General features: G+C 53.5%; 1 protein-coding gene across 1 annotated transcript; it reads right to left on the reverse strand.

The window, feature by feature from the left end:
* Nucleotides 1-4,990: 4,990 nt before the first annotated feature.
* Nucleotides 4,991-26,657, reverse strand: Laptm5 (lysosomal protein transmembrane 5). Its single transcript, XM_050151517.1, has 8 exons — nt 26,494-26,657; nt 13,554-13,647; nt 13,070-13,146; nt 11,033-11,161; nt 10,214-10,336; nt 8,985-9,080; nt 8,016-8,108; nt 4,991-6,342 (listed from the first exon to the last, which is right to left on the reverse strand). Exons 1-8 carry the CDS (start codon nt 26,578-26,580, stop codon nt 6,253-6,255), a joined length of 789 nt encoding a protein of 262 aa, XP_050007474.1. The 5' UTR covers nt 26,581-26,657; the 3' UTR covers nt 4,991-6,252.
* Between the last annotated feature and the right edge of the window lie 223 nt (nt 26,658-26,880).

Genomic DNA, 26,880 nt, shown 5'->3' on the forward strand with positions numbered 1-26,880 from the left:
ACTCTATTCATATAAATTCAGACTAGTTACATCTCAGCTGCCTCATTTGCATATCGCCCAGAACTATCTTACACTATGCCATGGGCCGGGCTCACAGGGATCCTGGTTAGAAGGAAACATCTGAGAATTGAATGGAACTGGGCTTGATGTCCTGTCCTGTTGCATGCCCACTACGGTGGCTTCCAGAGGCTCTGTCTCCCCGGCCCCTCCGTAAAGCTGAGGCCTTCAAGCTCCTGTCACAGACGAGAAAGGAGCGCAGTGAGGGCTACGTGGATGCTTGTTTGCTCAGTACCTTCTGTGTCGGTCAGGGGAGACAAGAACACAGTGACAAGAACACCTAGGGTCACCGTGGCTTAGCACAGGCTTTGGCCCTGCAAGGGCCTGCCCTAGGGCTGCTCATTGTGGTGACTGCTGAGTCCAAGTTCTACGTCCAGACACCTGGCTCATGTCTCAGACAAGGAGCACATGTCCCCTGACTTCCTGATGCCCCAGCAAGGACACACAGGGAGTGGCAACAGGCTGAGCCACTCTCTGTCATGGCTAACACTGATGGTCATCTTGAGGGGAGTCTACTTTTGGAGGCAGGCCTCCAGGCACACCTGTGAGGAACTGTCTAGGTTAGGTCAGCTCTGAGCATGCCTGGAGGGGTTACCTTGATTAGGGTAATTGAGACTCACCCTAAATGTGGGCAGCCACATGGACTGGGGTCCAGGACTGAATAAAACGGAGGAACAGAGCTGGGAAGTAGCATTTCATTGCTGTTTCCTGACTGCCGATGCAATACGACCAGCCACCCGGAACTCCTGCCGCCACGGCTTCCCTACCTCGAATTATGGGCCAAAACACCCCATCTCTTCCTTAAGTTGAATTTCTTAGGACATCTTGCCACAGAAACAGGAAAAATAGCCAATACTTTCTTCTGGGTGAAAAGGTATCTGGGAGCCTAGGTCACCCCCAGATCAGAAATCAGATGGGAAGAAGCTCTAGCAGACACATGTCATCCTGGCCTTGGGAGGAGCTTGATACAAGCCTGGGTAACCTAATGAGACCGTGTCTTAAAAATAGAAAAAAAAATTGAGGCTTCCTGGTCAACCAAGTGATGTAATACCTCACACCTTGGGCTGTGCAGAAACCCAAAGGACATCTAGACCAGAACATCCGATGGTGGCTGCACAACCCATCCTGTTGGAGAGCACATGGGCCAGAGGATGCTGGGCTGACTGCCCTGCTGGACCATCTGGACCAGTGGGGCAGCCACTTCACTGTTCCCCAGACAGGCTGGGCGTTCACATCCAACTGTGGTTCTCCCATGCTGGCATCTTTGCCCTGCTGGGATATACCTGACAACTAACTGGGCAGACATCCTCCAAGATCCTTGGAAGGACCTGGCTATGGGCACTGGTCCTCAGGAGCCCAAACTGCCAGGGTGGCACACATGCCTGTGGCTGCAGAGACCCACCCAGCTGCTGATCCCCACTCCACAGAGGCTCTGCCACCACCAAAGGCCCGAGGAGGGCCCCAGCCAAGCTCTCAGCCTGCTATTCCGACACGTAAAATGTCAGTGTCTACACCAGGTGTTTCTAGGTTCTTGGCGTCTTATTCCAGGAACTGAAATAAAGACGCACAGCAATTGCAAAGCAGTGAGGAACCTTTCTTCAAGGACAAAGGGTCAGGATAGGTAGCTTTGCTGCAAGTGAGCTGCTGGCTGCCCCAGTGAGAGAATATTGAAGGGCCCTGGTTATTGTTTAGGGCTGCTCTTTATGGGGTCCAAGGGAAAGACGAGCTGGTTTCTAGGTGGCTTATCAAGAGCGATTCTCTATGTTGATTGACAGGTTTAGGTTCTGTAACCTTTTCCTGATGCTTGTCCCTTCCCATCATGCATCTGATTTTAACCATATGCACGCCCAATTACACTCAAGCAGAAGATGGTAATCGGGTCTTTTACCGGAGGATGCAGTTTGTCTTACTAAGCATGGACCCAAAGCCTGTCACGTCTGCATCTGTCTAGTATCTGATATATCTAGGCATATATTTGAATAGAAACTATTCACAAAAGGAATATTTTTCTGTGTACGTGTGTTGTTGTTGTTTTTCTTGGTGTGTGTGAGTGTGTGTGTGTGTGTGTGTGCACGCACACACATTCCAGTGTGCATATGGAAGTCAGAGAGACGTTTTCAGAAGTCAGCTTTCTCCTACCATGTAGGTCCTGGGATCAAACTCAGGTTGTCAGCCTTGGTGGCAAACAACTTTAGCTGCTGAGCATCTCACTGGGACATAAGCGAGGAGTTATTGATGATCACTAGGAGGTAAATACATTCTACTGCTTGGAGCCGGGTGAGTGTGCAGCACAATGCAGGTATGGTCTTGGGTTACCAAGCACATGCTTTGGAAGAGGCTTGAGCACATAGTCCAAGCCAAGCGAAATCCCAGGTACCAATGCTATCCCTGCTCCATGCTATTACAAACTGGAGTTGCTGCCAAAAGCGATAGGATCGAGTGGAAGCCCCAGTCACCCCAAAGTTAAGCAGAAGCCAGGAAGGGGGGCAGCTAGTCAACCATCACAGAGCAAGTCCCACTCACGTGCAGAGTTGTTTGACATCCAGGACCTACAAAAAAAAAAAAAAAAAGTGACGGATACCCTGCCATGTCAGCTGCTAGAACACTGCCTCTGTGGGATGAAGAGCCATTGGTGATGTCACATGATCTTGGGTCCTGTGAGGGGTCACACCAGCTGGAAGCCAAGTGCCAGATGAGGCAGGGGGTGTGCAGGGAAGCCAGTAGCTAGCCCTATGTTCCGCTAATGTATGGGATCGCCTTCTACCTGGGGGACATTCTCTCCTAACATCCACCCACACGTCCACAGAGGGCACATACTTCTCTGCCCCCTGGGTCTGCATACAGGAGCTGTGCAGCAGTCACCTTTGGGGTCCAGGGTAGGGTGAGCACCAGACTGATGTCACATGTGGGTCATGGGCAAGGTTGGGGCCTGCTTGTGTCTGGTTCCCCATATGTTTGTGGAGATAAAACATCAAAGGGCCCAGGAAATTAGGGGAACATTCTGCCACCGTCATAGTCCCCAAGAAACCTATGCTTTCCTGCTCCACCACCCGGCAAGATTCTGCACGTTCTAGCCGCCACCATCTTGCCGGCCCTACAACAACCCCTCTCCCAGCTGGCTTCCTCCTGGCCTCCCACTCAGGCAACCCCCCAGGGGTCCCCATTCCCCATCAAAGAGGCCCTGTCTGAGCCTCAAGTAGAGCATTGAGAGGCCCCTACACAGACTGCCCAGGCGACCACAGCTCGCTTGACTTGGCTGGCCACATGGACTTCCCCAAACCCAGCTATTTCCTGTCCCTAGGCTGCCCCCTCCCCACTGCCTGACCACAAGGCACAATCCCACCACACAGCTCAGCACCAAGACTCCCGGTCAACGCTGCGGGCAGAGAGAGAGGAGGCAGATGTACACCCAGACACGCCTGGTCCTTGGGATCCACAATTTGGCTCATTGGATCCAAAGAATGACAGGATGCAAGGTGGTCTTTTCCTGCAGCCTCTGATCTTGCCCCATCCCCTGCTTGCGGGGGCAACCTGGGGTTGTGGTAAACTGGTCTTCGCATGGATCTTTGCAAGACACAAGCTCACACAGGCTGAGGCCCCTGTCCATCTCAGGCCCTCACTTGGGACTGGAAATTAAAGGCCTCCATCTAACCCGAGTGCTGTAGGGTCTTAGGAAAGTCACTTGGTGTCTCTTGGCCTCTCTGAAGTTCCTTTTGCATCCATGTTGGAGTCACGTGCTATCGGTTGCTTGGGGGTTCTGATTAAAAGCAAATAGAACACACAGGGAAATCTTTCATCCCCAGAGAGCCCTGAGACTCCTGAGGCTAGAGTCTTTAGCCTTTGATTTTGTTTCCATGTGGTGCTGGGGATTGAACCCAGAACCTTGTGCATGCTTGGGAAGCACTCTGTCACCGAGTTATGCCCCTAGCAGCTGGTTTTTCAAGACAGGGTCTCACTATGCAGCTCAGGCTAGCGTAAATAACTTGAGATCCTCTTGCTCCAGTCTCCAGATGTGCCACCATATCAGGCGTTTGGTCTCTCTTGGTGACAGATCCTGACTCAAACTACCCTAGCTGTCTCCTGAAGTCCCTTTCAGGCAGGTCTTCACTGCTCAGTGGCCCCAGACTGGGGGAGCAGGAGACAGAGAAAGACAAAGAGACATGATGAGGAATATGTCTGTCTTGGACCCAGCCATGCCTGAAGCCCAAATTCCCTGGCCTTTTCCCTCTGTGGTGAGACCTAAGACCCATCAGGGCCCCGTTTGGGAGCCCTGGGCATGAAGGGGTTGCTAACGCTTCTGTTACTCACATCCGTCTGTGTCCACAGTAAGCTCTTCAGGATGGGATTGGCCAGGACAAGCAAGCAGAGAGCCCTGCCCTGCAAGGGGCCATGCTTGCCTCCTCTCCACTCAGCTGGTAGAACACCGAGCCCAGCCCCTCCCACATCATGGTGGCCCTGCACATTCTGCAGCTTTGGCCTGGACCAGCCTCTACTTAGCACAACCTGTCCTTCACTCTGTTTGGTGAACTGTCCCTGAAGAAACTCCTTCCCTGAGGCTCTGAGACCATGGACGCTCTCCGTGACTCTGAGATCATTGACGCTCTCTGTTGGCACCAGGTGATGACCATGGTTTACGGATCCATCTCCCAGCCCCAGTCTGGGAGCTCCTAGCATCCAGAGCAGGCCATGACTGGAGGCCATCTCTCTCCTTGTGAGCAGAGTTCCCCTGGACCAGGGAGTCAGAGATGTGGGGATGTTCACATAGTGACCTGTGGTCAGAAACAGCTTTGGAGGGGGGCCACTGGCAAGCTGAGCAGGCCCCAGGGGATGGGCAGACATGCTGTGCACACGTGTGCTGGGATAATGGAGGCTGGAGGCCAGAGGCGGGTCCTCTGTCCCTGCATCATCTGTCAAGAACCACAGGAGTCAGAGCAAAGCTTGCAGCTGCTTTATTGGCCCCTATTCCAAGTCACACACAAGCAATGCCATAGGAGCAGTGGGAACCTCTCTCAGCCCTCTCTCAGCCCCTGCAGCTCTGTCTACACCATAGGCAGGGTGTAGACCCTTAGCAATAGGATTAATCCTCAGCATAACCCCCAGCCATGGCATAGCCAACAGAGTAGCGTGGACCGACCCTCACTGCTGCCACCGTGGAACACAAGCCTCTGTCTGGCTCTTCACCCTTCATCGGCTAGCCTGCCCCCAGTTGGGCAGCCACGGTGACAGACTGCTCCCCCACAGTGAGCCTGACTCCAAGCCTGTCATCGCCTGAGCATAGCCTTGGTCAAAACAAGCTGGATCAATCTGGTTGTTGGGATGGCATGACAACCAGACCCTAATTCTGCCCGTGGCTAAGGTGACTCTTGCAGGGACCTCACCACTGTCTGTCCATAGGGAACACAGAGCCAGCCCTTGACGAAGGTGAGGACAGCTTGCCATAGGCGCGGTGGCTCATGGGAAGAGGGGTTTAAAACAGAAGCCACCATTGTTTCCCACAGGGAACAGAATGAACAGGGAAGCGGTGGGAATATCTGTTGGACCCGCAGCCTCCAGCTGCTAGAGGAACTCAAGCAGAAGCTGGGTACCCACGGGGTACAAGGAAGTGGATAACAGGAGGAACGCCATTTCTTTTTTTCCTTCTGTTTGACACCTCAGTTTTTCTTATTGGATTTTATCATAAATCCTAGTGACAACAGTTGGCTGAATTGCTATTTAAGCAACCTGTTTGAAGGGATTGTTTTATATGTATACTTTGGGCGTATGGGGTTGGTAAATGGGCACCATGATCATGAACTGCCCTGTAGACCGAGAGCTACACGTAAACAGATACCCAGAACTGTTACTTGTCCAAACTCTGTTCCTGCTGCCCCTTCGGTGTTGGCCACCTGGCTAAACAGATCAATCTGGTAGCTGTTAACCAAACTCACCCTACCAAGTTTGCCGTGACTGTGCTCTGAACAAGTACCATTGCCGATGGGGACAAGGCGAGCTGCTAGGCTGAGTATTCTGAGACTCAATGGGTCATTTAGCCCAGGGGTGACTCAGTCATAGGTGAGGGGTCCCCAGGAGGAGAAGACAGTAAGGGGGTGCACAAGCAGATTGTCCTGTAGTAAGTCACAGCAGCCACCAAAGTGAAGAAGAAGCAGGAGGAGGAAGCTCCACCTCTCCCAGCCCAAGGGCTGAGGCCTGGTGGCATCACACTTCTGAGTATGGGGGTGGTGCAGGGTCTCCCTCTGGATTCTTAGTGGGAAGACACAAGGCCTCCTCATAGGACGGCAGAGCCACCTGGGAGAGACAGAGAAGACAACTGAGCACCATGAGGTCTAACCTGGGGTACAGGGACTTTCCCACATCCATCAAAATGATGATGACAGCGGCTGTGAGACCCGAGTACGCTTCCTATTCCCACAGGGGGTGCACCTGCCTCGGCCCATTGACCTCAATATCCCAGGGCTCTGATGAACATTCTTGGCCCAAATGCTCTCAAAAGAACTGATCCCCATCCCTCCCATCCATGGCTATCAACCTCTGACTGGAGAAAGTAAAGTGACTCAAGTTGGCCCAGTCAGATATACTACCCTTCCTGCTGGGGCGACTGAAAGGGTAGGGTGTCAGTCCATGGGTTCTAACAGCTCTTTTGTTATGATAGGGAAGGTCTGTCTGAAATTGGGGTACAGACTGATGAGAGGAGAGTCAAAAGATAGGGATCAAACCCCAAGATCAGGACTCAGCCACACCTGCATTGGGCTTCTAAGTGCTACAGGCTACTAATTCCCTCTTGGGACTTAAATCAACAGGAGTAAGACTACTTGCAACCAGAAGTGTCTTAATTAAAGCAATTTCCACGGTTTGAAGAAAGTGAGCTCCCAACACTTAGCGCAGCTGCAATTTTCCATCACTTGACAGTCAGCTGCTGCTAGGAACCCTCTCTCTTTCCTAACCCCTACCAGAGGTCACTTCCTCCAGGAACTCTTCCCTAGTGCACTGGTGTGCCAGCTCAATGGTCTAGGTCCCTGTGTTTCATACCAAGGTGTAAGCACATCACAGCAACTGGAATCACTTTAGACTATGCACACCCATAAGACAGAAGTGACATCTCAGTGTCCTCTATCCTCCAACATTGGGTACAAGGCCAAAGGAACAAGAGGCAGTAAAGGAAGGAGGAAGGATTGAGGGATGGTGGACAGATGGATGATGGTTAGTTGGGTGGTGAGTGGTGAGTGAATGGGTGGATGGATGGATGGATGGATGGATGGATGAGTGGGTGGTGGGTGGATGAATGAATGATGGGTAGATGAGTGGTTAGATGGATGAATGAGTAAATATATGGGATGGATGATGGTTTGATAGACGGGTATATTGGTAAGTGAGAGGGTAGGTAGAAAGATGGATAGATGGATGGATGGATGGATGGATGGATGGATGGATGGATGTTGGATTGTAGAATGAGTAAATATATGGACAAATAATGGTTGGATAATGGGTAATAGATGGGTAGGTTGTAGGTGGGTGGATGTATGCATGGATGGATGGATGGATGGATGGATGGATGGATGGATGGATGGATGAGTAGGTGGCTAGAGGGATGAATGAATAGATGGATGGGTGGGTGGATAGGTGGGTAGATGGCTGGATGATGGATGGGTAGGTGGATGGATGATGATAGATGGGTAGGTAGGTAGGTAGGTGGATGGATGGATGGATTATAGATGGGTAGGTAGGTAGATGGATGGTGATGGATGGGTAGATGGGTAGATGGATGATAGACGGATAGGCAGGTGGGTAGATGGATGGGTTGGTGGATGGAATCTTAGACTATTAGAGGTGATGTTGTTTACATTTCTTCTGGTCCAACAATCTTCTTACAAGTACTGAGGCCTGGAGAGGAAATGGAACTGGCCCCAAGTGGCACAGCAAGAAAGTGGTAGCCCTGGTATTTGCCCCTTCATCAGGCTCACCTTGAGGAACATCTTGGAGCTGCTGTTCTCTGTGGCCGAATTCGTGTACTTGATGAATCTGTAGCATCTCAACACACACTTGAACATGTAGACCTGAAAAAGAGTCCATTTTGGCTTTGCTTTTCCCGCCCTCCTACTCCTCACCTGAGAGGCTCCAGACAGATGTTCAACACTTCCAGGGAGCCACCGCTTGCTCACCCCAGAAGTCAGCATCCAAACAGCTGCTCAGATACCCCTCCCACTCTGGCTTTGGGCTTCCTACATGCCAGCTTGGCATGCCCCAGAGACTGCCCATCCTGATGCCCAGAGCCACCATGCAGCAGGGGATATCCAGGCTTCTGATCAGCCCTCCAGCCTCCCTGGACACTGACACACCCTACTCATCCATCCGAGTGATGGGGAACTCACTATCCGAAGGACCCCACCCATCTTGAAACAGAACCCAATAGTGGGAAAGTCCTCTTCAAAACTGCCTCTGAGCTGAGATTGAGGGCATAGACTATGATCCCAGCACTTGGAAAGTGGAGGCAGGAGGATTAGGCGTTCAAAGTCAGGCTGGGCTACATAGTGACTTTGAGGCCAGCCTGGACCCTGTCTCAAAAACAAAACAAAGGCACCTGATACATTGTTTTTTAAGAACACAGAACAATGTGTGTAGCCTCCACCCATAGGGCTGAAGTCTAACCTAGGACAGCACATTGGGCGAGTGTCACAAAGAGCTACATGCTGGGCCCAGGTGGCTGAGTGCAGATGACTTCAGAGACCCACAGACTCTAAGCAGAATGTCCGGAAGGATTCCAAGTCAAGTCAGAGGAGCTGAGGCTGGTGGGCTAGGGAAAGGTTAGAACCAGGAGGGGACCACAGCACACCTCATTCTGCCTCCTCACAGTCCATTGTGGGGAAACCCGAGCCACTGCACAGCCTGAAACCGTGCTTGAAACAGAACCATGGCTGCACAGGGCCACTCACCTTCAGGATGAGCACAGTGATGAAGGCCACTGAGAAGATGATCATCATGTTGACAAACTGGCTGTGCGGCATGCCCTCCTGGCTCGGGAGATAATTCTGCAATAATATTGAGGCACATCAACACCTCAGCCCTGGCTGGGGGCTCTAGTCCCCCACCAGTCAGGGTGGCAGGTACACACACACACACACACACACACACACACACACACACACACTCCACCTTGGCAACTCCCAGCTCAAGAGTCCCAGGGGAAATGAGGGTAGCTGGTGCTTCCCAAGTTGGGAACCACGTCATGTCTTCCCTAGATGGCTTCAGGGAGCTGCTTAGTCCTCCAACACCTGGCAGGTCACACCCACCACCTCCAGGGTAGCTCCAGCTGGGACCAACTTGCTTGACACCAGGTGTGAGAGGCACCGCCTCTGGGAAAGGAGGAGATATGCCCGCACATTCTGTCTGCCTGTCTGTCTGTTGAAACAATCTTGCAACATAGTCCAGACTCGTCTCAGACTCACAGCAATCCCCCTGCCTCAGCCTCCCAAGTGCTGGGATTCTAGGCAAGCACCACTATGCCTGGCACCCCAGACATTCTTTGACCCACCTTTTCCTGAATTCAGGAACACTGGCCTCTTTCCTGGAGGGTGGGCTAGATTCACTTGGGGGCAATGTGAGCTTTCAGGGACAGCCAGCCCGATACCAGATAAAGACATCCCTACTGATGCCTCCCTTTCTCCTTCCCAACCCGTCCACTGGGGAAGCCAGCAGCCATGCCCTGAGGATGCTCAGGCTGCCCTATGTGAGGTCCACACTGTGAGGAACTGCAGGAGGCATCAATACTGATATAAGGATCCCTAGGGGAGCTGATCACTCGCCTTCAGCCTAGCGACTATGCTAGCTGTCACCAACTGAACTACCTAGCAAGCCACCACAAAGTTCCTGGTCCTCAGAACTGTCACATAACAGGTGTTATTTTAAGTCACCATGCTTGGGGACAGTGACAGCAGTGGACACTTGGTATCATTCCTATAAGGCAGGGCAGGATGGCATACGGCTCATTGTGGCCTGGCCTTTCACCCTAAAAGTTCTGTCTGACAATTGCTACCCCCGGTACCTCACTCACACCCCCTGGAAACTCAGCCTCCAACCATGACCCCTTCCCAGCGTGGGGGGGGGGACACCTTGCCCCCAGCTGCACAGCCAGGATGTGGCCTGGTCTTCCACCAGCACTCACCATGTGGTTCATGGACTTGAAGTTGAGGTAGGTGGGCACTTGCATGTAGGTGCTGCACAGTGTCAAAATGCTCAAGCAGAAGTCGAGCAGCTGTAGGGTCATCAGGGGGACCTTGGAGGGACCCTTAGGAGGACCAAGAGGAAGCATGAAACCTCGTGAACGGGGCACAGAGTAGCCCTCCCGTGGGAGACCATCCATTAGCCACACCCTCATCAGCTGTACTTAGAGAAAGGGACGTGTGATGCTCACGTCAGGGTGTACACAGAGCTAGGACCATGACAGGGGTCTTCTAATTCCCCAGCCCTCCCACCTTCCAGCAGCCCAGCCCTTCGAGGACCAGAGCTGGGGGTTGTGAAGGCAGGTGTGACAGAGCTGTGCCTATTGTGACCAGCTAGGGCCACCACAGCTCTCCTCCATCCCTCGTTCCTTGGTCTTGACCATCCATCGATCCATCTGGCTGGATTCCGAAACAGGAATTAGACTAAGACTGAAGCCTGAAAAGGCACCATGTCTTTCTCTCCAGGGTAACCCATGCACGGCCAGTGTGAAACAGCCGTCTCACCAGGCTCTGGGGTCTGGAGGCATAGTACTCTCGTCTGGGGCTGGGGATGCTGCCCTATGGTGGGTGGCATTACACACCATGGTCCAGCCTCATGCCACCCTTATGTGGTCCTAAAGCAGGAGGTGTAGCCTGCAGAAAAAGGATCCTGCCTGGCAGTGGTTTGCAGGGATCAGGGGCCTTGCTGAAGGATATCGAGGAGGAAAGGGACCATGACCTGGCCAGCCTGCCCAGGTGAAGTCATGCACACAGGTACTCACAGAGCGGGGCCCGGTGGCAAACTTCAGGTAGGCTGGCAACTCGATGTAGGAGCCCAGCAGCGTGAGCAGGCACAGCAGGAAGTCCATGATTTGTAGGGACAGGAAGGGCATCAGGTACTTCTCCCGGTTCTAGAAGGCAGGTTCATCCTGTCAGGCCCCTGACGTGCCAACACTCCATGGTGCTGTCCTGTCCCCATGCAGTCTGTTCCCTCCCTGGCTTTCACTAATGCCACCAGATCAGTGACTAGCCCTGCCTGGATCCACACACCTTCCTGTGAGTCACACTCTGGGGACCGACCAGGAAAGAGGCATCGTGGTGTCTCAGAGGATACCAAGGAACCAGCTCCATACACAGGGGCCGGTTATAGGTTTTGTTTTTCTGTCTTTTGGTTTTTTAAGATGTGATCTCATATACTCTAGGCTGGCCTCAAACTCCCTCTGTAACAGGGATGACCTTGAACTCTTAAGTCTCCTGACTCTGCCTCCAGAACGTTTAGACTGTAGGCAAGCGCCATCATGCCCTGGCTGTGCAGTGCTGGGGCTTGAACCCAGGGCCTTGTGCATGCTGGGGAAGCACTCTATCAACTGAGCACAGCAAAAGGGTCATGAGATGATGATGTGGACAAATGGTACTTAGGGGGTGTGACCTGATTAGAGGTTGAAGGTCACTGGGGGCGCTCTCTGGGCTTAGCCATGACACCTTTTCTCCTCTCCCTCCTTCCTGGCTACCATGAAGTGAGCAGCTTTGCCAGCCAAATGCCACTTCCTCCCCACTGTGATGTTCTGCCTCATCTCACACCCAAAGAGAGCCAGCACACCGTGGGCTGGAAACACGAGCCAAAATGAACCCTCCTTCTGCAAGATTCTTTTGGGTATTTGCATCCCAGCCGTGGGAGCTAGATGACAGACTCCGTGAGCAGAGTCTGGCTCATTGGTTCTTCCTTAAGGACTCACAAGGTGTCCATTCTACAGAGAAGGGCACCGGACAGGGCACCCTAGAAAGAGACACCAGCTAGATCTGTAATTTGTTAGATGAAGGGACTGAGCACAGGGCCAGAGGCAGGGGTACCAGCAGGTAAAGGCCCAGCGGGAGGAGCCTGCCCTGTGTAGTAGCCACCTTCCTCCAGGTGGTCAAAGCCAGATGTGACAGACCAAGGAAAAAGTGCCCAGGAGGTCAGTCAGCGTCTCTCTCCATTGATGGGAACCCAGCAACCATGCATAAGTCTATCATGAGGGGGTGGGGCAAAGTCACAGAAACAGAAGTATCCTGGGGGGGGGGTCTCATAGTTATCTAAGCTGCTCAGAGGTGATGGAGAAACCCTGTCTGAGTCTTCAGGGACCCCTGCTCTGGACAGTGTGAGCTCCTGCAGAATCCCCTATAGGCACCTCACAGAGTGAGGACACAGACACAGCAGAGGTGGCCAGGGAATGAGACACTCCAGGTCAGCATTAAGCCACCACTTTTGCCTAACCTGCATCCCCACCGTCTGCAGGGCAGGACTCTCTCCAGGTGGCCCAAGTGACAAGGTCCACTTCCTACCTGCCGGGGGCCATGAGGCCGATGACTTCTCTTTTGCAGGAAGTAGATTTGCCTGATTCAATTTCCCCCAGATTCCCCCAAGTCACCCCAACTCTGTCTGGATCTGTATAACCACATTCCCAGGATTTCATGAGCAAGTGTCCTTCTGCAGTCGGGGGGGGGGGGGGGACAGAGACTCTTGTCCCTAAGGACAAATTATCAATCTCCCTATGCTCAACACTGCTGTCCCCTTTTTTTTATCTCAAAGCTCCCAACCCTCCTCCCTCCTCATAGTCCATAGAATGAAGATCTCCTGCGAGTGCCCCGCTACCCCAAAGCCCCCCTGATAACCCAGCCCAGCCCCTTGGAGGTCACATCCTAAAAGGTACTGAAAACCGACAGATTATGGAGCACAGGGAACAGAATCTCTCCCAGATGGACATATGGAGATCAGTGGGATACTCAGGACAGCAGGAAGGCGTTCGCTCCTGGCCCCTCCATCCCTGCACGGGCCTCACCTTGACCACTCCACACAGCAGGCTGACGCTGATGGCAAACAGGACTCCAATGAGCAGGAAGCTGGAGAGCAGGTCGGCTGCAAGGCAGGGCAGAGACTGAGGCAAAGTCTCAGTGGGTTCTGAGGACCAGGCTTTGGGGACCACTAATGTGGGGCTAGGAGTGTGAACAGCAAAGCCCAGGATCAGACCAGAGCAGGAGGCTGACTCTCCTCAACACGGTGGGGGCTAGGAAAGGCAGAGGTGAGAGGCTGGTGGGCAGGACATGTATGAAGTGGCCAATATGGTCTAAGCCTCAGAATCTGAGAAAGGCTTTAGCACAAACAGGGGAGAGCCTCATTTGCAGATTAAATAACCCAGGCTAAAGAGTCAAGCAGGGGTGCACAGGAGTCCAGTGAAAAAGACAGGACCACAGCCCCCAGCCTCTGTGTCCTAACCATGCACTGCCTACAGGTCCGCTCCCAACCACCGCTATCCCCAGACATACCAATCCTGAGGTATGGCATCTTGGAGAATCGGCAGGAGACCTTACCGCGGGCCACCTCCACCACGTGCTCGATGAACAGCAAGACGCTCATGACCTGGGGGAGAGTGGAGCACCAGTCAGCCAGGGCTGCCCTCCAAGCGGGGTACTGTCAGGGGCTGGAGTGACAGCTTGCCTGGTCAGTGAGCATCCTGGGTAAACATATGGTGTTTAAGTGAATCATGCTGGCCCTTCCTCTTCCTTGCTGTGTGACCGTGGACAAGTGACCTGACTTCCCACGGCCTCGGTTTCCACGTCTGTAATTAGGGTTCATTCAGAAACTACCTTAGGTACCACAGGGCAGACTCAGAGTGGACACCCTGCTTCTGGGCTGAAGATCAGGCACCCAAACTGCACCCCTTCCCTGCACCCTCCAATCCAGAACAGGCTCTGGCTGACACAGAACCTTAGTCATCACATCCAGGCATCATGGAGCTCCAAGGCCGTGGGCTATCGGTGGAGGCCTAAGATGCACTGTGGAGTGCCAGGCCCGCGGTGAGCAGTCACAAGTCACCACAGCTCCAGGAGGAGCTGATAACACCAGCCTCCTAGACTGTGGGGGGCCAGACAGGATAGCTGACCAAAGCACAGGACAGGTAAGAAAGTTCGTCTGCACAACAAGGAACAGGTGTGGCCTAGACTGCCAGCTCCAGCAGGGAGGCCTGGGTCTCTTGTTTATTTACTGATGTGGCTGTTGCATTTAGAGAATGAATGAATGAATGAATGAATGAATGAATGAATGAATGAATGAATGAAACCTATCCCTTGGGGATCCTTACCATCCGGGACAGACAGAAGGTGTGATTCTGACAGGCCTAAGTATTGGGTGTCCCAGTGGCCAAAACTGCAGCTTGAAAGGATGTCAGGAGTCACATTTTGTCCACCCAGCAGCCGTCTGGCAGAAGAAAGCCCGACACCATGCAACCTCACGGACCTCACACCCTGCTACGTGTCTGCCCATGGAGTTTGTGCCCCTTCCCTACTACAGCACACTCAGCTCTCCAGGAACAATCTCCCCACACTGATCAGCATCCCCCTCCCTTGTGTGGGTGTCCTGTCTCTATCAGTACAGCCTAAGATCGCATTTGACCACTATGGCAGGTCATACTGAGTCAACAGGCAGCCAGACGCCCTCCATCTGCTTCCCCTTGCTAACTCCGGGGGATTGGTCAGTTGGTTGGTTGGAGTTTGGGGGTTTTTTGTTTGTTTGCTTGCTTGTTTTTTTGTCTTTAGCATGTCTCAATTTACCAGTCTCAAGCTATCATTCTGAACCTCCAGTTCAGGAACACAGAAAGGACAGCACAGGAAATGGATGGAGAGATGGCTCCAGGATTTGGGTCCAGGTTGCTGTGTGTCCTTGAGAAAGTCGCTTTACATCTCTGATTTTGCCCATCTGTAAAGAGGCGATCACAGGATGCAGGAGGCACAAACTACACAGTGTTAGAAAAGCCCTAGGGGGAACCTGGCAGGGGCAGAGGCCAGAGCCGGCCTTAGGCTGGGCAATCACTCACAGCCTCTTTCTAACTGCTCCTCCGCCTGATGTCCAGGGATCCCCTTCTTCATCCTGAGAGGCAGCAGGATCAATGGGGTGGAGGGTGCTGAGAAAAGGATGCAGACCCACCCCCAGGCCTGAGCCCAGGAACTTTGCCAGGTGAGATGATCCCAACTTCCAGTTGCCAGATGAGCCCTGGGTTCTCTTGTATTATAAGATCTCTCTGCTTATGTCATAAGTTCAGAGAGACTGGGGTGTGTGCCTGAGGCCACACAGCAAGGCCAGAGCAGGGTGGAGATAAACATCCAAGCCTTCAGTACTGTCCCCATACCTAGCCGTCTCCAAACACACTGAGCCAGGTCTGTTGGCCCAGACCCCAGAAAGAGCGGTCACCATAGCCACATACCAACATCCGGGAAACCTTCAGAATATGTCTGCATTCCTATGCTGTGTGCAGGGTACTGCAAACATCAGAGACACACGCCGAGACCTTCCAGAGATTAATAAAGGAGACGGTACGAACTTCAGAAACACTCACGTTGGGGCTGGGGTACAGTGTGCATGCAGGACACCCCACAAGTCCCGCGTGCTACAGAGGTGGGGGCAGGAAGATCAGGGTCATCTGCTCTAAGCTATGGAGTCAGTTTGAGTCCAGCCTGGGCTGCATGAGACCCTGACTCAGAGGAATAAAATAAGTCTCCCTGGGCTGGAGAGATGGCTCAGAGGTTAAGAGCACTGGCTGCTTTTCCAGAGGTTCAGAGTTCAATTCCCAGCAACCACATGGTGGCTCACAACCATCTGTATTGATATCTGGCGCCCTCCTCTGGCATGCGGGCATACATCGAGGCAGAATGTTGTATACATAATAAATAAATAAATCTTTAAAAAAAAAAAAGTCTCCCTAACACTGCATCTAGGGGCCCTGAGGACTGCCTTAACCCCACTACAGGGAACTTGGCTCCTCACCGTCCCTACCCCCAGGGACTCCTCAGCCTGGAGCTGTGCTCTGAGAAACACCACCACTCAGGTCCCAGCAGCAACCCTTGGGAGTAGCCAGTGACCCGGAAAACAGCAAGAAAGGGCCATGCCAGGGTCAGTCTTTGTACTCTGGCCCCTCCACAGACCAGGCTCAGAGGTCATGGAGCTTGCTCAAGGCCTTCCAGAAACCTCTGAAAACCTATACCAGGCTGTTGGTCTTCACCACTTGGCTCCCTGTGTAAAATAAAAGTTTCTGCTAGCTCTAAGTCACCTTGGTTCTCTACTCAGTAGGTTGCTGAGGGCTGGCAGGGAGAGGTTGTCCTTATTTGTCATTTGAGAGTCTGGGGCTCAGAGAGGGCAGATAGCAGCCCAAGTTCACACAGCAAGGCAACCGAGGAGTCCGCTCAGCAGCAAGAAGTCATCCTCAGAGCCCACCACCTTGTGCTCCCCGAGAGAGCAAATGGCAACTCGTGAAATTACTGACCCCACTGTGCGCTCAGACTTGAACACAAGTTTGGCCTACAATTGCAAGTGGCCCAATAAACAAGACAAAATGAACCAGCCCGGGCAATGGGGACCGAGAGAAGAGGGGCTGGTCTGCTCCTCAGGACACATTGGATGGAACCTTGTGCCCCGATTTCCACCACCAGGGCTCTTCTCAGGGCTGGTAGGTCTGTTCACAGCCTCCTCCCTCCTCCCTGGGAACTGGGCCCCCGGCTCTCAGAGCTGCAGACTCTGGATCCCACAGAGTCTCTACCCATCTGTGTCACCCGAGCTGGTGACCTCTACCTGGCCACTCCCACACCTCAGTTTTCACCGTGGGAAGGGTCTCTTCCATGGGCACCTGAGGCCACTGAAAAAAATACAGGAGGTCCACAGAGCAAGACCCCACGTCAATGGCCTTCCACCCACAAAGCCTCCAGCTGCACCAGCCCGGAGGACACTATTCCGCCATGGCCAAACGCCTCAGTGAGCAGCCAAGCTCCTAAGAAGCAATTGGTTCTTTCAAGGCAGCCATGAGAGGACAGAGGACAGAGAGGGGGATTTCCAGGCTTAGCCTCTCCCTCACTGACCCTGGACTCCACCTGGCTACAGTCCTGAGAATCTCCCAGGCTTCGGGAAGCTGGCTGGCGGTGTCTTGGGGATCCGAGCTGTCCTCTCTCCAGAGGCGAGCCAGGCGTCATTGAACCTGCTGTGCCACCCCAGGAGCCTCTCACCACACAGGTGACCTTTTGTGGCTATGAACGCTGCACCCTGAGTTAGCCACTGACCTCTCTGGGCTTTGAAATGAGGACGGACACCTTCCAAGGTTGCTGCAGGGTCACAGGGCACACGGGGTTCAGAGCCGGTATACAGCTTGAGCAGGTCTGGGCACCCACATGGGAGGGGCATGAAGGAGAAGGCAGGCCAGGGGACCGAGAGCCGGGCATAGAGATGAGAGAAGGCATCAGGCTGAGAGTACCAGTCACGCGGATGAGAAGGGGCGGCCCCACTTTCCTGGCGTCAGCCTGGCATAGGGGCTGCGGCAGGACCGGTGATGGAGCAAACACCAGTGGGCGTGCTGGGAGGCAAGTAAGTAACGGCTGTGGTCGCCGTGATGAAAATACTGCCGCTGACACTGATGACTTGGATGGGGGATGACAGGGCCGTGTTCAGATGCCACGGTGATAAGAGGAGGGTGCGCATAGTGGGCGGGGTTACTGACGTCAGACCTCTCGCTCTGGGTTCAAATAAGGCAGGACGAGAAGGGGAAGGTACGCAAATGGTGGGGCTGGAAAGATGCTTTCATCTCCCCAGAGGACAGCTCCCCAGCATCCACAGGGTGCTCAAAACCACTGTAACTCCAGTTCCGGGGGACTGGTTGCCCTCTCCTGACCTCTGCGGGTGCGCAGATATACATACAGAAGAAATATCCGTACGGGTGGAAGTAATAAAAAATAATTTCAAAACAATTAAGAACAGCTGCTTAAGGCCACTCTCCCTTCCCAGCTAGAATCCTACAGTTCTCTGGGGCTCTCCTGGGAGCCCCGTTTACAGGCAAAGCCACATCCTAAACCCCCATGGTATCTCCTGGTTCTTCCTTAGCAGATGATAATCCCACCCCAACCACCTCAAGAGCCACCGCATAAACGACTCATCTAAAGGAGAAAAGGGAAGTGGGGAGGTCTCCTAGCAACGCTTGGAAATGAACTGGAGAGTCATGCCTAGGCCTGTCCTCACCCTTCACCAACAGTGAGTCCCTGGTGCCACCCACACCCTTCCACCATTGACCCATGGGTACAACAGCCCTGACTGTGTCCTGCCGCTCGGCCTGGAGCCTTGAGAAGCTGCAGAACACGAGGCCTAAATGTTTATCCCACCCTGAGGAACCCAGATAGAGGCATCTGTGAGGAGACAGAAGTGTCAGCAGCCTGAGGAAGTTCCCTTCCCCTTGCCTCCTTCCTGTCCCAGCTTATCAGGGTGCGTGGGTAGGGTCACTCCCCGCAAAACACTATCTCCTCTGTACACCCCCAGCCTCCAGACGCCACCGCAACACCCTCGCTCTGCTTGCACACTCCACTGCGCCCTGCTGGCTGCCTCACAACCACCTCTGTCCAGAGTCACCAGAGCTGGCTCTGCTCCCCCAGCCTTGATGGTACTCCCCACCCCTGCCCCAGTGTCATTAACTATCCCTCCCCACTGCCTGGACTCTCTCTAGGGGCTTAGAGGTCCCGGATGTGGTGGTGCATGCCTATAATCCCAACACCTGCCAGGAGCAAGCAAGAGATTAGGAGCTCTGGGTTATCCTTGGGAGAATACAGAGTCTAAGACCAGCCTGGACAACAGGAGAACTTGTCTCCAAAAGAGAAGGAAAGACAGGAAAAGAAAAGAAAGGAGGGAATGAGGGAGGCAGGAAGAGAGAGAAAAAAAGAGAGAGAAGCCGGGCGGTAGTGGCACGTTCCTTTAATTCCAGCACTCGGGAGGCAGAGACAGGCGGATCTCAGTGAGTTTGAGGCCAGCCTGGTCTACAGAGAGAGTTCAGGACAGGCTCCAAAGCTACAGAGAAACCCTGTCTCGAAAAATAAGAGAAAGAGAGAAAGAGAGAGAGACAGAGAGAGAGAGACAGAGACAGAGACAGAGAGACAGAAGGAAAAACAAAAAAGAACCCCAGTATAGTCACAAGTCCTGTGTGGGCCTATCCAGGCCACTTAAACTTCTCTGTACCTCAGCTTCCCCAAGATAGGAGAGCAGAACCCTCCCACCTCAGAGAGTCATTGTGAGGAGAAAATGAGGACACATCTATCTTCCACAAAAGATGATGACCCCAAAAGATAGGCTGATCCCCAAAGAGCACCTGTGTAAGAACAAGAAGCACAAGCTATGAGTAGGAGCAACTAGAAGCCTCAGAGCCCGAGCCACCCCGGCCCCGTCTTCCTTCACAGGGAGGCAGACAAATAAACACCCTAGAGGCTCGCACTGTGAGACCCTGTGCAGCAAAGGAGGGGCCAGAGGGCTAGGGTGACCTCAGGAGTCAAAGGCCGTGAAGCCACCACCCTGGAGCGCTCCAAGCACTGAGGCAGTCACAGGCAGCCACAGGGCAAAGCAGTGACCAGAGGGACACCTCAGGGGACAGTTGCTTGGTGAGAGTTGGTCACTATTTGGGACGGAGATGTCTGTACGTTTCTAGGGGTAAGTAACCAGTTAATGGATTATAGAAATGAAAGTCACTAGGGCCTGGCTGCCACCTGCTGCCTGCCAGGCATCAGCACTTTCGAAAGATGACTCAGGCCAAGCCAAGCGCTGTAGCAGCTGCCGAGGCAGAGCACAGAGACATAAGGTGCAAACCTGGGGACACGAGGGGTTCTCGGAGACTCTGGGGGCTCGGGGGAGGATTCTCAGTGGAAGAGAAGATCCCTGGAAAGGGCTCAGTCAGACAGAGCCCCCACCCAGGAACAGAGGCACCCCTCTTAGTGATCAAGATTGGCAGCCGTCCAATCACACGGTGAAATCCCCCACCCCATTAGTGACAGCAGTAATGTGGCTGGGGACGGTGTGGGACAAGCTGGGAACACATGGCGGGCGTGGAGCCATCCTCCAGAAGTCAGGGCACACACAGAGGCCCAAGCAGCAGAGCTGAGGGGCGTTGATGATGTTGATGGCGTCTGACACAGTTTACCACCGGGGGCCCGGGACATGCTGGACCCAGAGCGCTGGCAGCCAGTTCCAGCTCTCTGGAGATCCCCTTCCCCAGCAAGGCCACCCAACGGAAGAGAAGACAGGAGGTGGGTCTGCCCAGAGACACAGGAGACAGGAATGGACAGAACGCCAGAGATGCCCTGGGATGAGGGTCCACCCAACTAATCTCCCTTCAAGGGCAGCCTTGTAAAGCTGTTCTCACTGTTCTCCAGGCTCAGCCTTCGACCTGGTTGCTCCTCTTTAACTTCCTGTATACCCACCCCAAGCAGTTCCTTATACCACCACTTCCTGTTTATCTTGTTAATTGAAGTTAACAAAAACAAACAAACAAAAAAACCACCTCATCAAAACACTAAACACAACAACACATTAAACTACAAGGCTGGAGGATCAGGTCCAATGACTGTGGAGAGCTGGAACGTTACAGGCCCCAGTCGGCTTGTAGAGGCTCCCTTTAGCCCCTAAATGGCCAGGCCACGTATTTCCCACCTCGGTGTTTAACCTGATGACTTTGCCATTGTTGGATAAACCCTTTCAGAATGTAATAACGGACCCCAAGCCTCCACCAACCAAAGGCTAAAAGTGTACCAGATAAGCCTCAGAGGCCCGTGGCACAGACGTCCCTGCTCGGCTGTGACAAAGGGCTTTCACCACTGCATTTGGGAAGTCTGTTGATTTATGACTTTCCTTGTTCTGCTTCTATAAATAAAAAATAGCACAAACCTGTTACTGCATTGAGACATGGTGCCCGAGTAACCCGAACACACGTGTGCCCTTCTCAGGACAAAGACCTCCAATAACAGCAGTGAGTGTTATGGCACCTACTGCATGCCCAGGTCCTCCCCTGAATGCTGACCTAGGCCCTCCGAGGTAGGCTCTGTCAGGATCCCCACTTTCCCCATGGTGCAGGTAATGGTGAAATTGAGTCTTGACATGTGGGTTCCATGTCTAAGATTATGTCTGCTGGGAACATCAGCCCATGGCTGCTGGGAACACCACTGTGTCCCCTGCCTCCATCTGGATCAGGAACCCAGGCTCTTTTATTCTTTATCTGATGAGCCAGTTGGCCTGTCCCCTCAGCAGCCCTTTTTGGATTCCCTGTGCCTCAGTTTCCTCTTCTAAAGAACTGAGGGCTTGTGTGGAGATGACTGCTGTCTGGGGCTCATGCTGGGGACACTGGCTCCCCAGGCAACTGGGGGATCCTGAGGGTCTGTCCTGAGGTTCCTCCAGATAGGATCAGAGCCGTGTGTCTCTGGCTGCTTTCTTGGGGTTCTGAGCCCCCTTCTAAGGCAAATGGGTTTCCTGGGAGACTCAAGAAGCCAATCCCTTTTTCTGGGTCACTGCTCTAGGCTGAGAATAAAAACCTTGATTCTTGGGTCAATGTGTCCAGGTGATGGCAGAGGAACCATGGCCTTCCCGCAACCAGCCCTAAGTCAGGGCAGCTCCCACCCTGCTAGTGGAGAAGTGTTTCAGTGCCTCCCTAGCCACACCCTTCTCAGGACAGGAAGACCCTCAAATAAGATGCCCAAAATAATGAGGAGGAGGGGCCAGGCCCCTGGGCTAACCCTGCTGGCCTCTCCACTGCAGACAGGAAACACAGAGGTGACTTGATCTTGCCTCTGTCCAGTCCAGGGTATCAGGCAAAGAGGTGCCAGGCTCCAGACCTTAGTTGAGACTTTCCCTACTGAGATAACGGGCCTGATTTTTAGATCCCTGGTGAGCACATATGCTTTCAAAGAGGGAATGACCTCTGTGGTTGAGCTCCATTGCCAGCCACGGACACTCACCCATATGTCAACCCCATGGACACCTGGGACTACCAAGCTGAAAACCTACAAAGAATCACCCATGGCACAGAGACCATTGGCCTTGGCTAACAGCTGGAAACACTGAGGCCCAGATGGCAAAGATGGTCATGTTTCTGGTCGGAACGTGACAAATCAACTCACTACCCACAGCATGAAGTTCGAGGAGGAAGCCTGGAGTTCTGAGGCAGGCAAGCCAGTGGGGCTTCCTGGAAGAGGAAGCTACCTGGAAGATCATAAGAGAAAAAATGAATTCCAGAAGACTGAGGGAGAAAAGGGACCTCCCAGAAAGACCAGCTGCCCCAGCCAGGCCTAGCAAGAATCCCGTTGCTCATTGTCTACACGCTGCACACAGTGAAGGATGTACGACCTGGTTTTCTGTGTACAGCGCAATGCTCTATTGACACATTAAAACTCCTCTGCTGGTAGACACAGTACCTGTGAGTCCCCGCCCTATATGCCCGTAAGCCACTCACTAGGCGTGGACATGGGAATGGACGGCTGTCCTACAAAGAAGCCCCAATCCTCTGTGTGTCTAGTCTACCCTCCAGAAGGCGGAACCTCACTCCCAACTCCAACTCCACGCATATGAGTTGGGCAATGAGCCACTCCCTAAAGGGAAAGGGAAGAAAGAAAACTCTGCAGAGAAGATGCCTGCCAGGGGGTCAATGTCACCTCTGTCCCCATCTGAGAGACGGGTAGTACAACCCCTCTACACAGTGCCTTAAGCATACTGATCCTCCTCCCTGGTGCACAGGAACCTGGGCTCTTCATGACAGCCCACCAGGCAACCCCCAATGAGGCACAGTCCACAAAATGCCCGACAGAGAGCCTCAGAACCATCCCAGCTTCAAATCCAGGAGACTCTAGGAGCCCTGAGAGCCTGCTGCTGCCCAGAAGAACCCAAGAAGGATGGCACCCACTGTGATGGCCCAGAGAGACTCTGAAACAGAAAAAGGATAAGGACAGAAAGAGAAAGCACAGCGTGTGGGTACTAACGTGCAGTTGTCACAGGTGTGTCCTACTGACATGAGACACAGGCGGCACGGAAGACAGGAGGGGGCACTTGGGAGTTCTCTGTGCACTAACTCTGCCATTTCCTCTAAGTCAGAAACTGTTCCAAAACCAAAATGCATGCTTTAGAAAGTAGTCTACGTGGTTCAGGTCCGTCATCCAAATGCCCTGAAGGCTGAGGGAGAAAGCATACAAGTTCCAGGCCAGCCTGAGCAACTTGCAAGACCCTGGGACAAAATAAAGAGATGGCTGGGGATGCCATCCCTGCCAGCAAGTTTCCCTGGCATGTGTGAGGCTCTGGGTCCCAGGCCATCCCAGTGACACAGCTTGGGAGCAGGGTCTGGTGGAGCACACCTGCAAACACAGCTGTGGAGAAGCAGAAGCAGGAGAGTGAGCTCCAGGCCAGCTCGGGCTTCATAGAAAGACCTTGTCGCAAAGAAAAAATAAAATAAAATAAAGCAAATACAGAAAAAGGTGGGGAAGGACACAGAGGTTTCACAGTCCACAAGCTAAGAGCAGCCCAGTTGCTCATTATATCAGCTCCACCGCAGGTACCAACTCCGTGTCCTACCCCATATCAGGAATACGGAATACAGCAGGGGAGAGCCCAGGAATGTCTCTAGCATAAAGGTCTGCTGGGGTCTCCTCCTCTCTCCTTGTCTCCTGCCCCCGACTTAGGACACCCTGGGCAGGACTGGGGAGACCAAGTGAAGAGCACTTTCACTTCCGTGTGCAAGCCTGGGAACCTGAAGCCTCCATCCAGACCACAAGCCACGCTGCCAGGCAGGATCTTCCCGTAATTGTGCCCCACGGGTCCCTGAAGCGTGGCCCTATCTCAGGCGTCATTGGCCCAATTTAACCCTCACCCAAGTCCACAAATAGCTCACAACATACAGAGCTGTCACCCATGGCTGGCTCCAGATGATGGCACCTTGAGTGACTGGTACATCTGGCCATGGCTTCTCTTTTTCTAGCCAGATGTGTGAGGTCCTGCTGGCACACCTGCCACCCACCTGCTGCACCAAAGGAAAGACCCCAGCCCCTTTTTTCTTGGAAGAAACAGGAGTCTCGAGCCAAGGGGGTAGGATAATAGCTGTGTACCCTAACCCAGCCCCTGGGATGGGTGTCTGTCTTCCAGGCTGCTCCCCTGCTCCTCTGCCCCCTGTGGCTCTAGAACACTCCATGGCTCTGCAAGTCTCACATACCAAGCAGCAGTTCTACAGCCGGCACAATCATGGCCCCCATCTAGGGACTCGGATGGTGGCTAGGGGGTGACTCCTGGCAGACAATGCAAAGACCCACCCAGCCCCAAATAGCAGCGGGACACAGGAGGAAAGAAAGGGTCGAAGGCCCAACCTCACATAAAGCTGTTGGCACTTCCTCCGCCCCAGCCTCCCTGGCAGCCTCAGTAGGGCCCTTGTAGCAGACACACCTCATCTTTGCACCCTAACTTCTCATGAACGCTTCCCCAACCACACTGCGGCCAAACCCTGCCCTTCCACCCATGGTGCTCCTTCCAGGAAGCCTTCCCGGACCACTTGGCCCACAGTCTCCAGGTTCCTATGGAAATAGGACATCACTCACCCATCCATAGCCAAGGAGCTTGAATGGTATGAGCAAGAAGAAACCTCAATGGTCACGCAGTACAGCCCACTGGGGTGTTTTTTGCTGTTTTTTAAATATATTTAATATATTCTGAGATACCAGAAAATCAGATGGGAATGTCCTTCTCAGAAAGGCAGGAACACAGCCACCAGAACAGGCGGAGCAAGGGTCCCCACTGCCACAAGCCCCTCCACCCCACTGAAGCCACTTAGAGATCTCTCGGCACTCTGCCAACATCTGAGTTAGAAACCCCCAGTCCACAGCCCCCGGTCCCCACTTTAGAAAGGGAAGCAGCCCCAAGTCAGATTTTCTCAGAAACTCAAACAACTGGCTAGAGCAGGGCTGGTGTAAGGACCTCGCCACATCCTTCCCAGAACACTGTGCCATCCCCGAGACGACAGCCTGAAAGACTTGATACGGAGACAGAGTGCCACCGCCCCTGTCAGCTCCCTCTGAGCTCCCCCTGATGCCAACCTCTGCATCGGGGGTTCTCAACCTGTGAGTCGCGACCCCTTTGGCAAACAGCTATTTCATATATATGTGTGTGTGTGTATATATATACACATATATATATGATTCATACCAGTAGCAAAATTACAGTTATGAGGAATCAATGAAAATAATTTTATGGTTGGGGGTCACCGCAACACGAAGAACTGTACTTATTAAAGGGTCACACGTTAGGAAGGCTGGGAACCGCAGCTCTACACGGACAGGTTGGGGCACACATAAAAAGGCAGTGGACTCTCAGGCTTTATAGATACCCACTTCACCCACACAGCAACCTCCCTCGCAGCTCTTATCATCCTCATCGTCTTTTGATCTAAGGAAGCAGGCTCGGAGAGGTTACACCAGTCACCCAAGGTTGCACAGCAAAGGCTGGGAAGGGGGGAGGGCAGGGAGACATACACTAGAGCCTATGGACAGAGCAGGCTCTTACCACTGCCCAGCCACCCTGCCTGTGGCCGGAAGCAGATGTCACCAGGCTCAGCAGCCTATGGATTTAGGTTGATTTTGAGGAAGCACTTCCAGGCCCAGGAGAGTTGCTAGCCACAGGCTCTGTCTGAGTCAGTGAAGCAGGAAGATGCTTGGGCCTCAGGGAGCTGCTTGTGGCCAGGGGCTGGGGGTAGAGGGGCGGGGGGCGAGGGGGTGTAGATCTGAGAAGAATAAAACAGAGAACCCAACTTTGGGCCTCTGGGAGCTGCGTGTGGCCAGGGGCTGGGGGCAGATGTAGATCCAAGCAGAACAGAACAGAGACCCCAGCCTTGGGCCAATCCAGAGAGACTTTTCCCTGGGGACTGTGACTTGCCCAGGGTCATGATGTGGCAAGCCTGGAGTCACTGAGTCATGCTGGCTGCACCAAGCAGTTCCCCAAAGCTTAGAACTTGAGCTGCCCTGGAAGGGAGAAGCCAGTGGTTTGACTGAGCTGTGAGCTAAGAGGAACAGGGTCCCCTGAATCTACTGGAAGCCCAGTAGGTGTGACCCCAGATCCCAGCCCTAGGATAGGGCCCAGAAAGCCCTGCATTCAGCCTTGCGTGGGACCCACATCCTGGAACCATCCCAGCCTGCCCATCTCTTCGCACACCGACAGCCTTAAGGGCACTGCTCTGATTCTCTGGTTGGCAGATACTTTTTCTAGAAATGCGCTTCTAGCTGCTTTTCCCAGGGCAGCTAGAGGGCTGCTGAGCCCAGGGCAGCACAAGGCTTGTCCAGAGTCCCACAGACAACTGATAAATAGTAATCCACCCGTTGGAAGGTCTCAGTGGGTCGACACGCATTGACACACGCACATACATGCACACACATACAACACCCCAGACACCCCAGTACTCACTATGTGGTAGATGGCCAGGGCGGTGGTGGCGACTCGGACGTTGAAGCAACAGCATGTCTGCCGGACCGGTGCCGCGCGGGAGGCCATGGTGCGGGGTCCCCTGTTCCAAGGCTCTGAGCAACAAGGAGTCCTGGGCTCACAGCAGGGCAAAAAAAAAAAAAAAAAAAAAAAGAGGAAGCTGCCGGCTGCCCCACTCACTTCCGCCTTGCCCTCAGACAGTGGGGACCAAGTCTATGTCTGGGGTAAAACAGCTGCAGTGGGGGGGGGGGGAGCGGGGAGGGTCACATCCGACCTCAGGGAGCCCGACTGAAGCATCTACCACTCCCAGGGGCACCAGTGCTCTGGGGCTGGGCTAAGCATTCATACACACCACTTCCTGGATGCTAA

This window comes from Alexandromys fortis, unplaced genomic scaffold (genome assembly GCF_014885135.2).
Source record: "Alexandromys fortis isolate MF-2015 unplaced genomic scaffold, M_Fortis_MF-2015_v1.1 scaffold_26, whole genome shotgun sequence".
NCBI lineage: Eukaryota > Metazoa > Chordata > Mammalia > Rodentia > Cricetidae > Alexandromys > Alexandromys fortis.

Bases quoted from the DNA above. Each gene is read 5' to 3' on its own strand.
- Laptm5 (XM_050151517.1), bottom strand. From the start codon at position 26,580: ATGGCCTCCCGCGCGGCACCGGTCCGGCAGACATGCTGTTGCTTCAAC. The intron at 13,147-13,553 runs GTATGTCTGGGG...CCTGCCTTGCAG, and splicing joins GATGCCATACCTCAGGATTG to CCGACCTGCTCTCCAGCTTC. The intron at 9,081-10,213 runs GTGAGTGCTGGT...ATATTATTGCAG, and splicing joins TCAAGTCCATGAACCACATG to AATTATCTCCCGAGCCAGGA.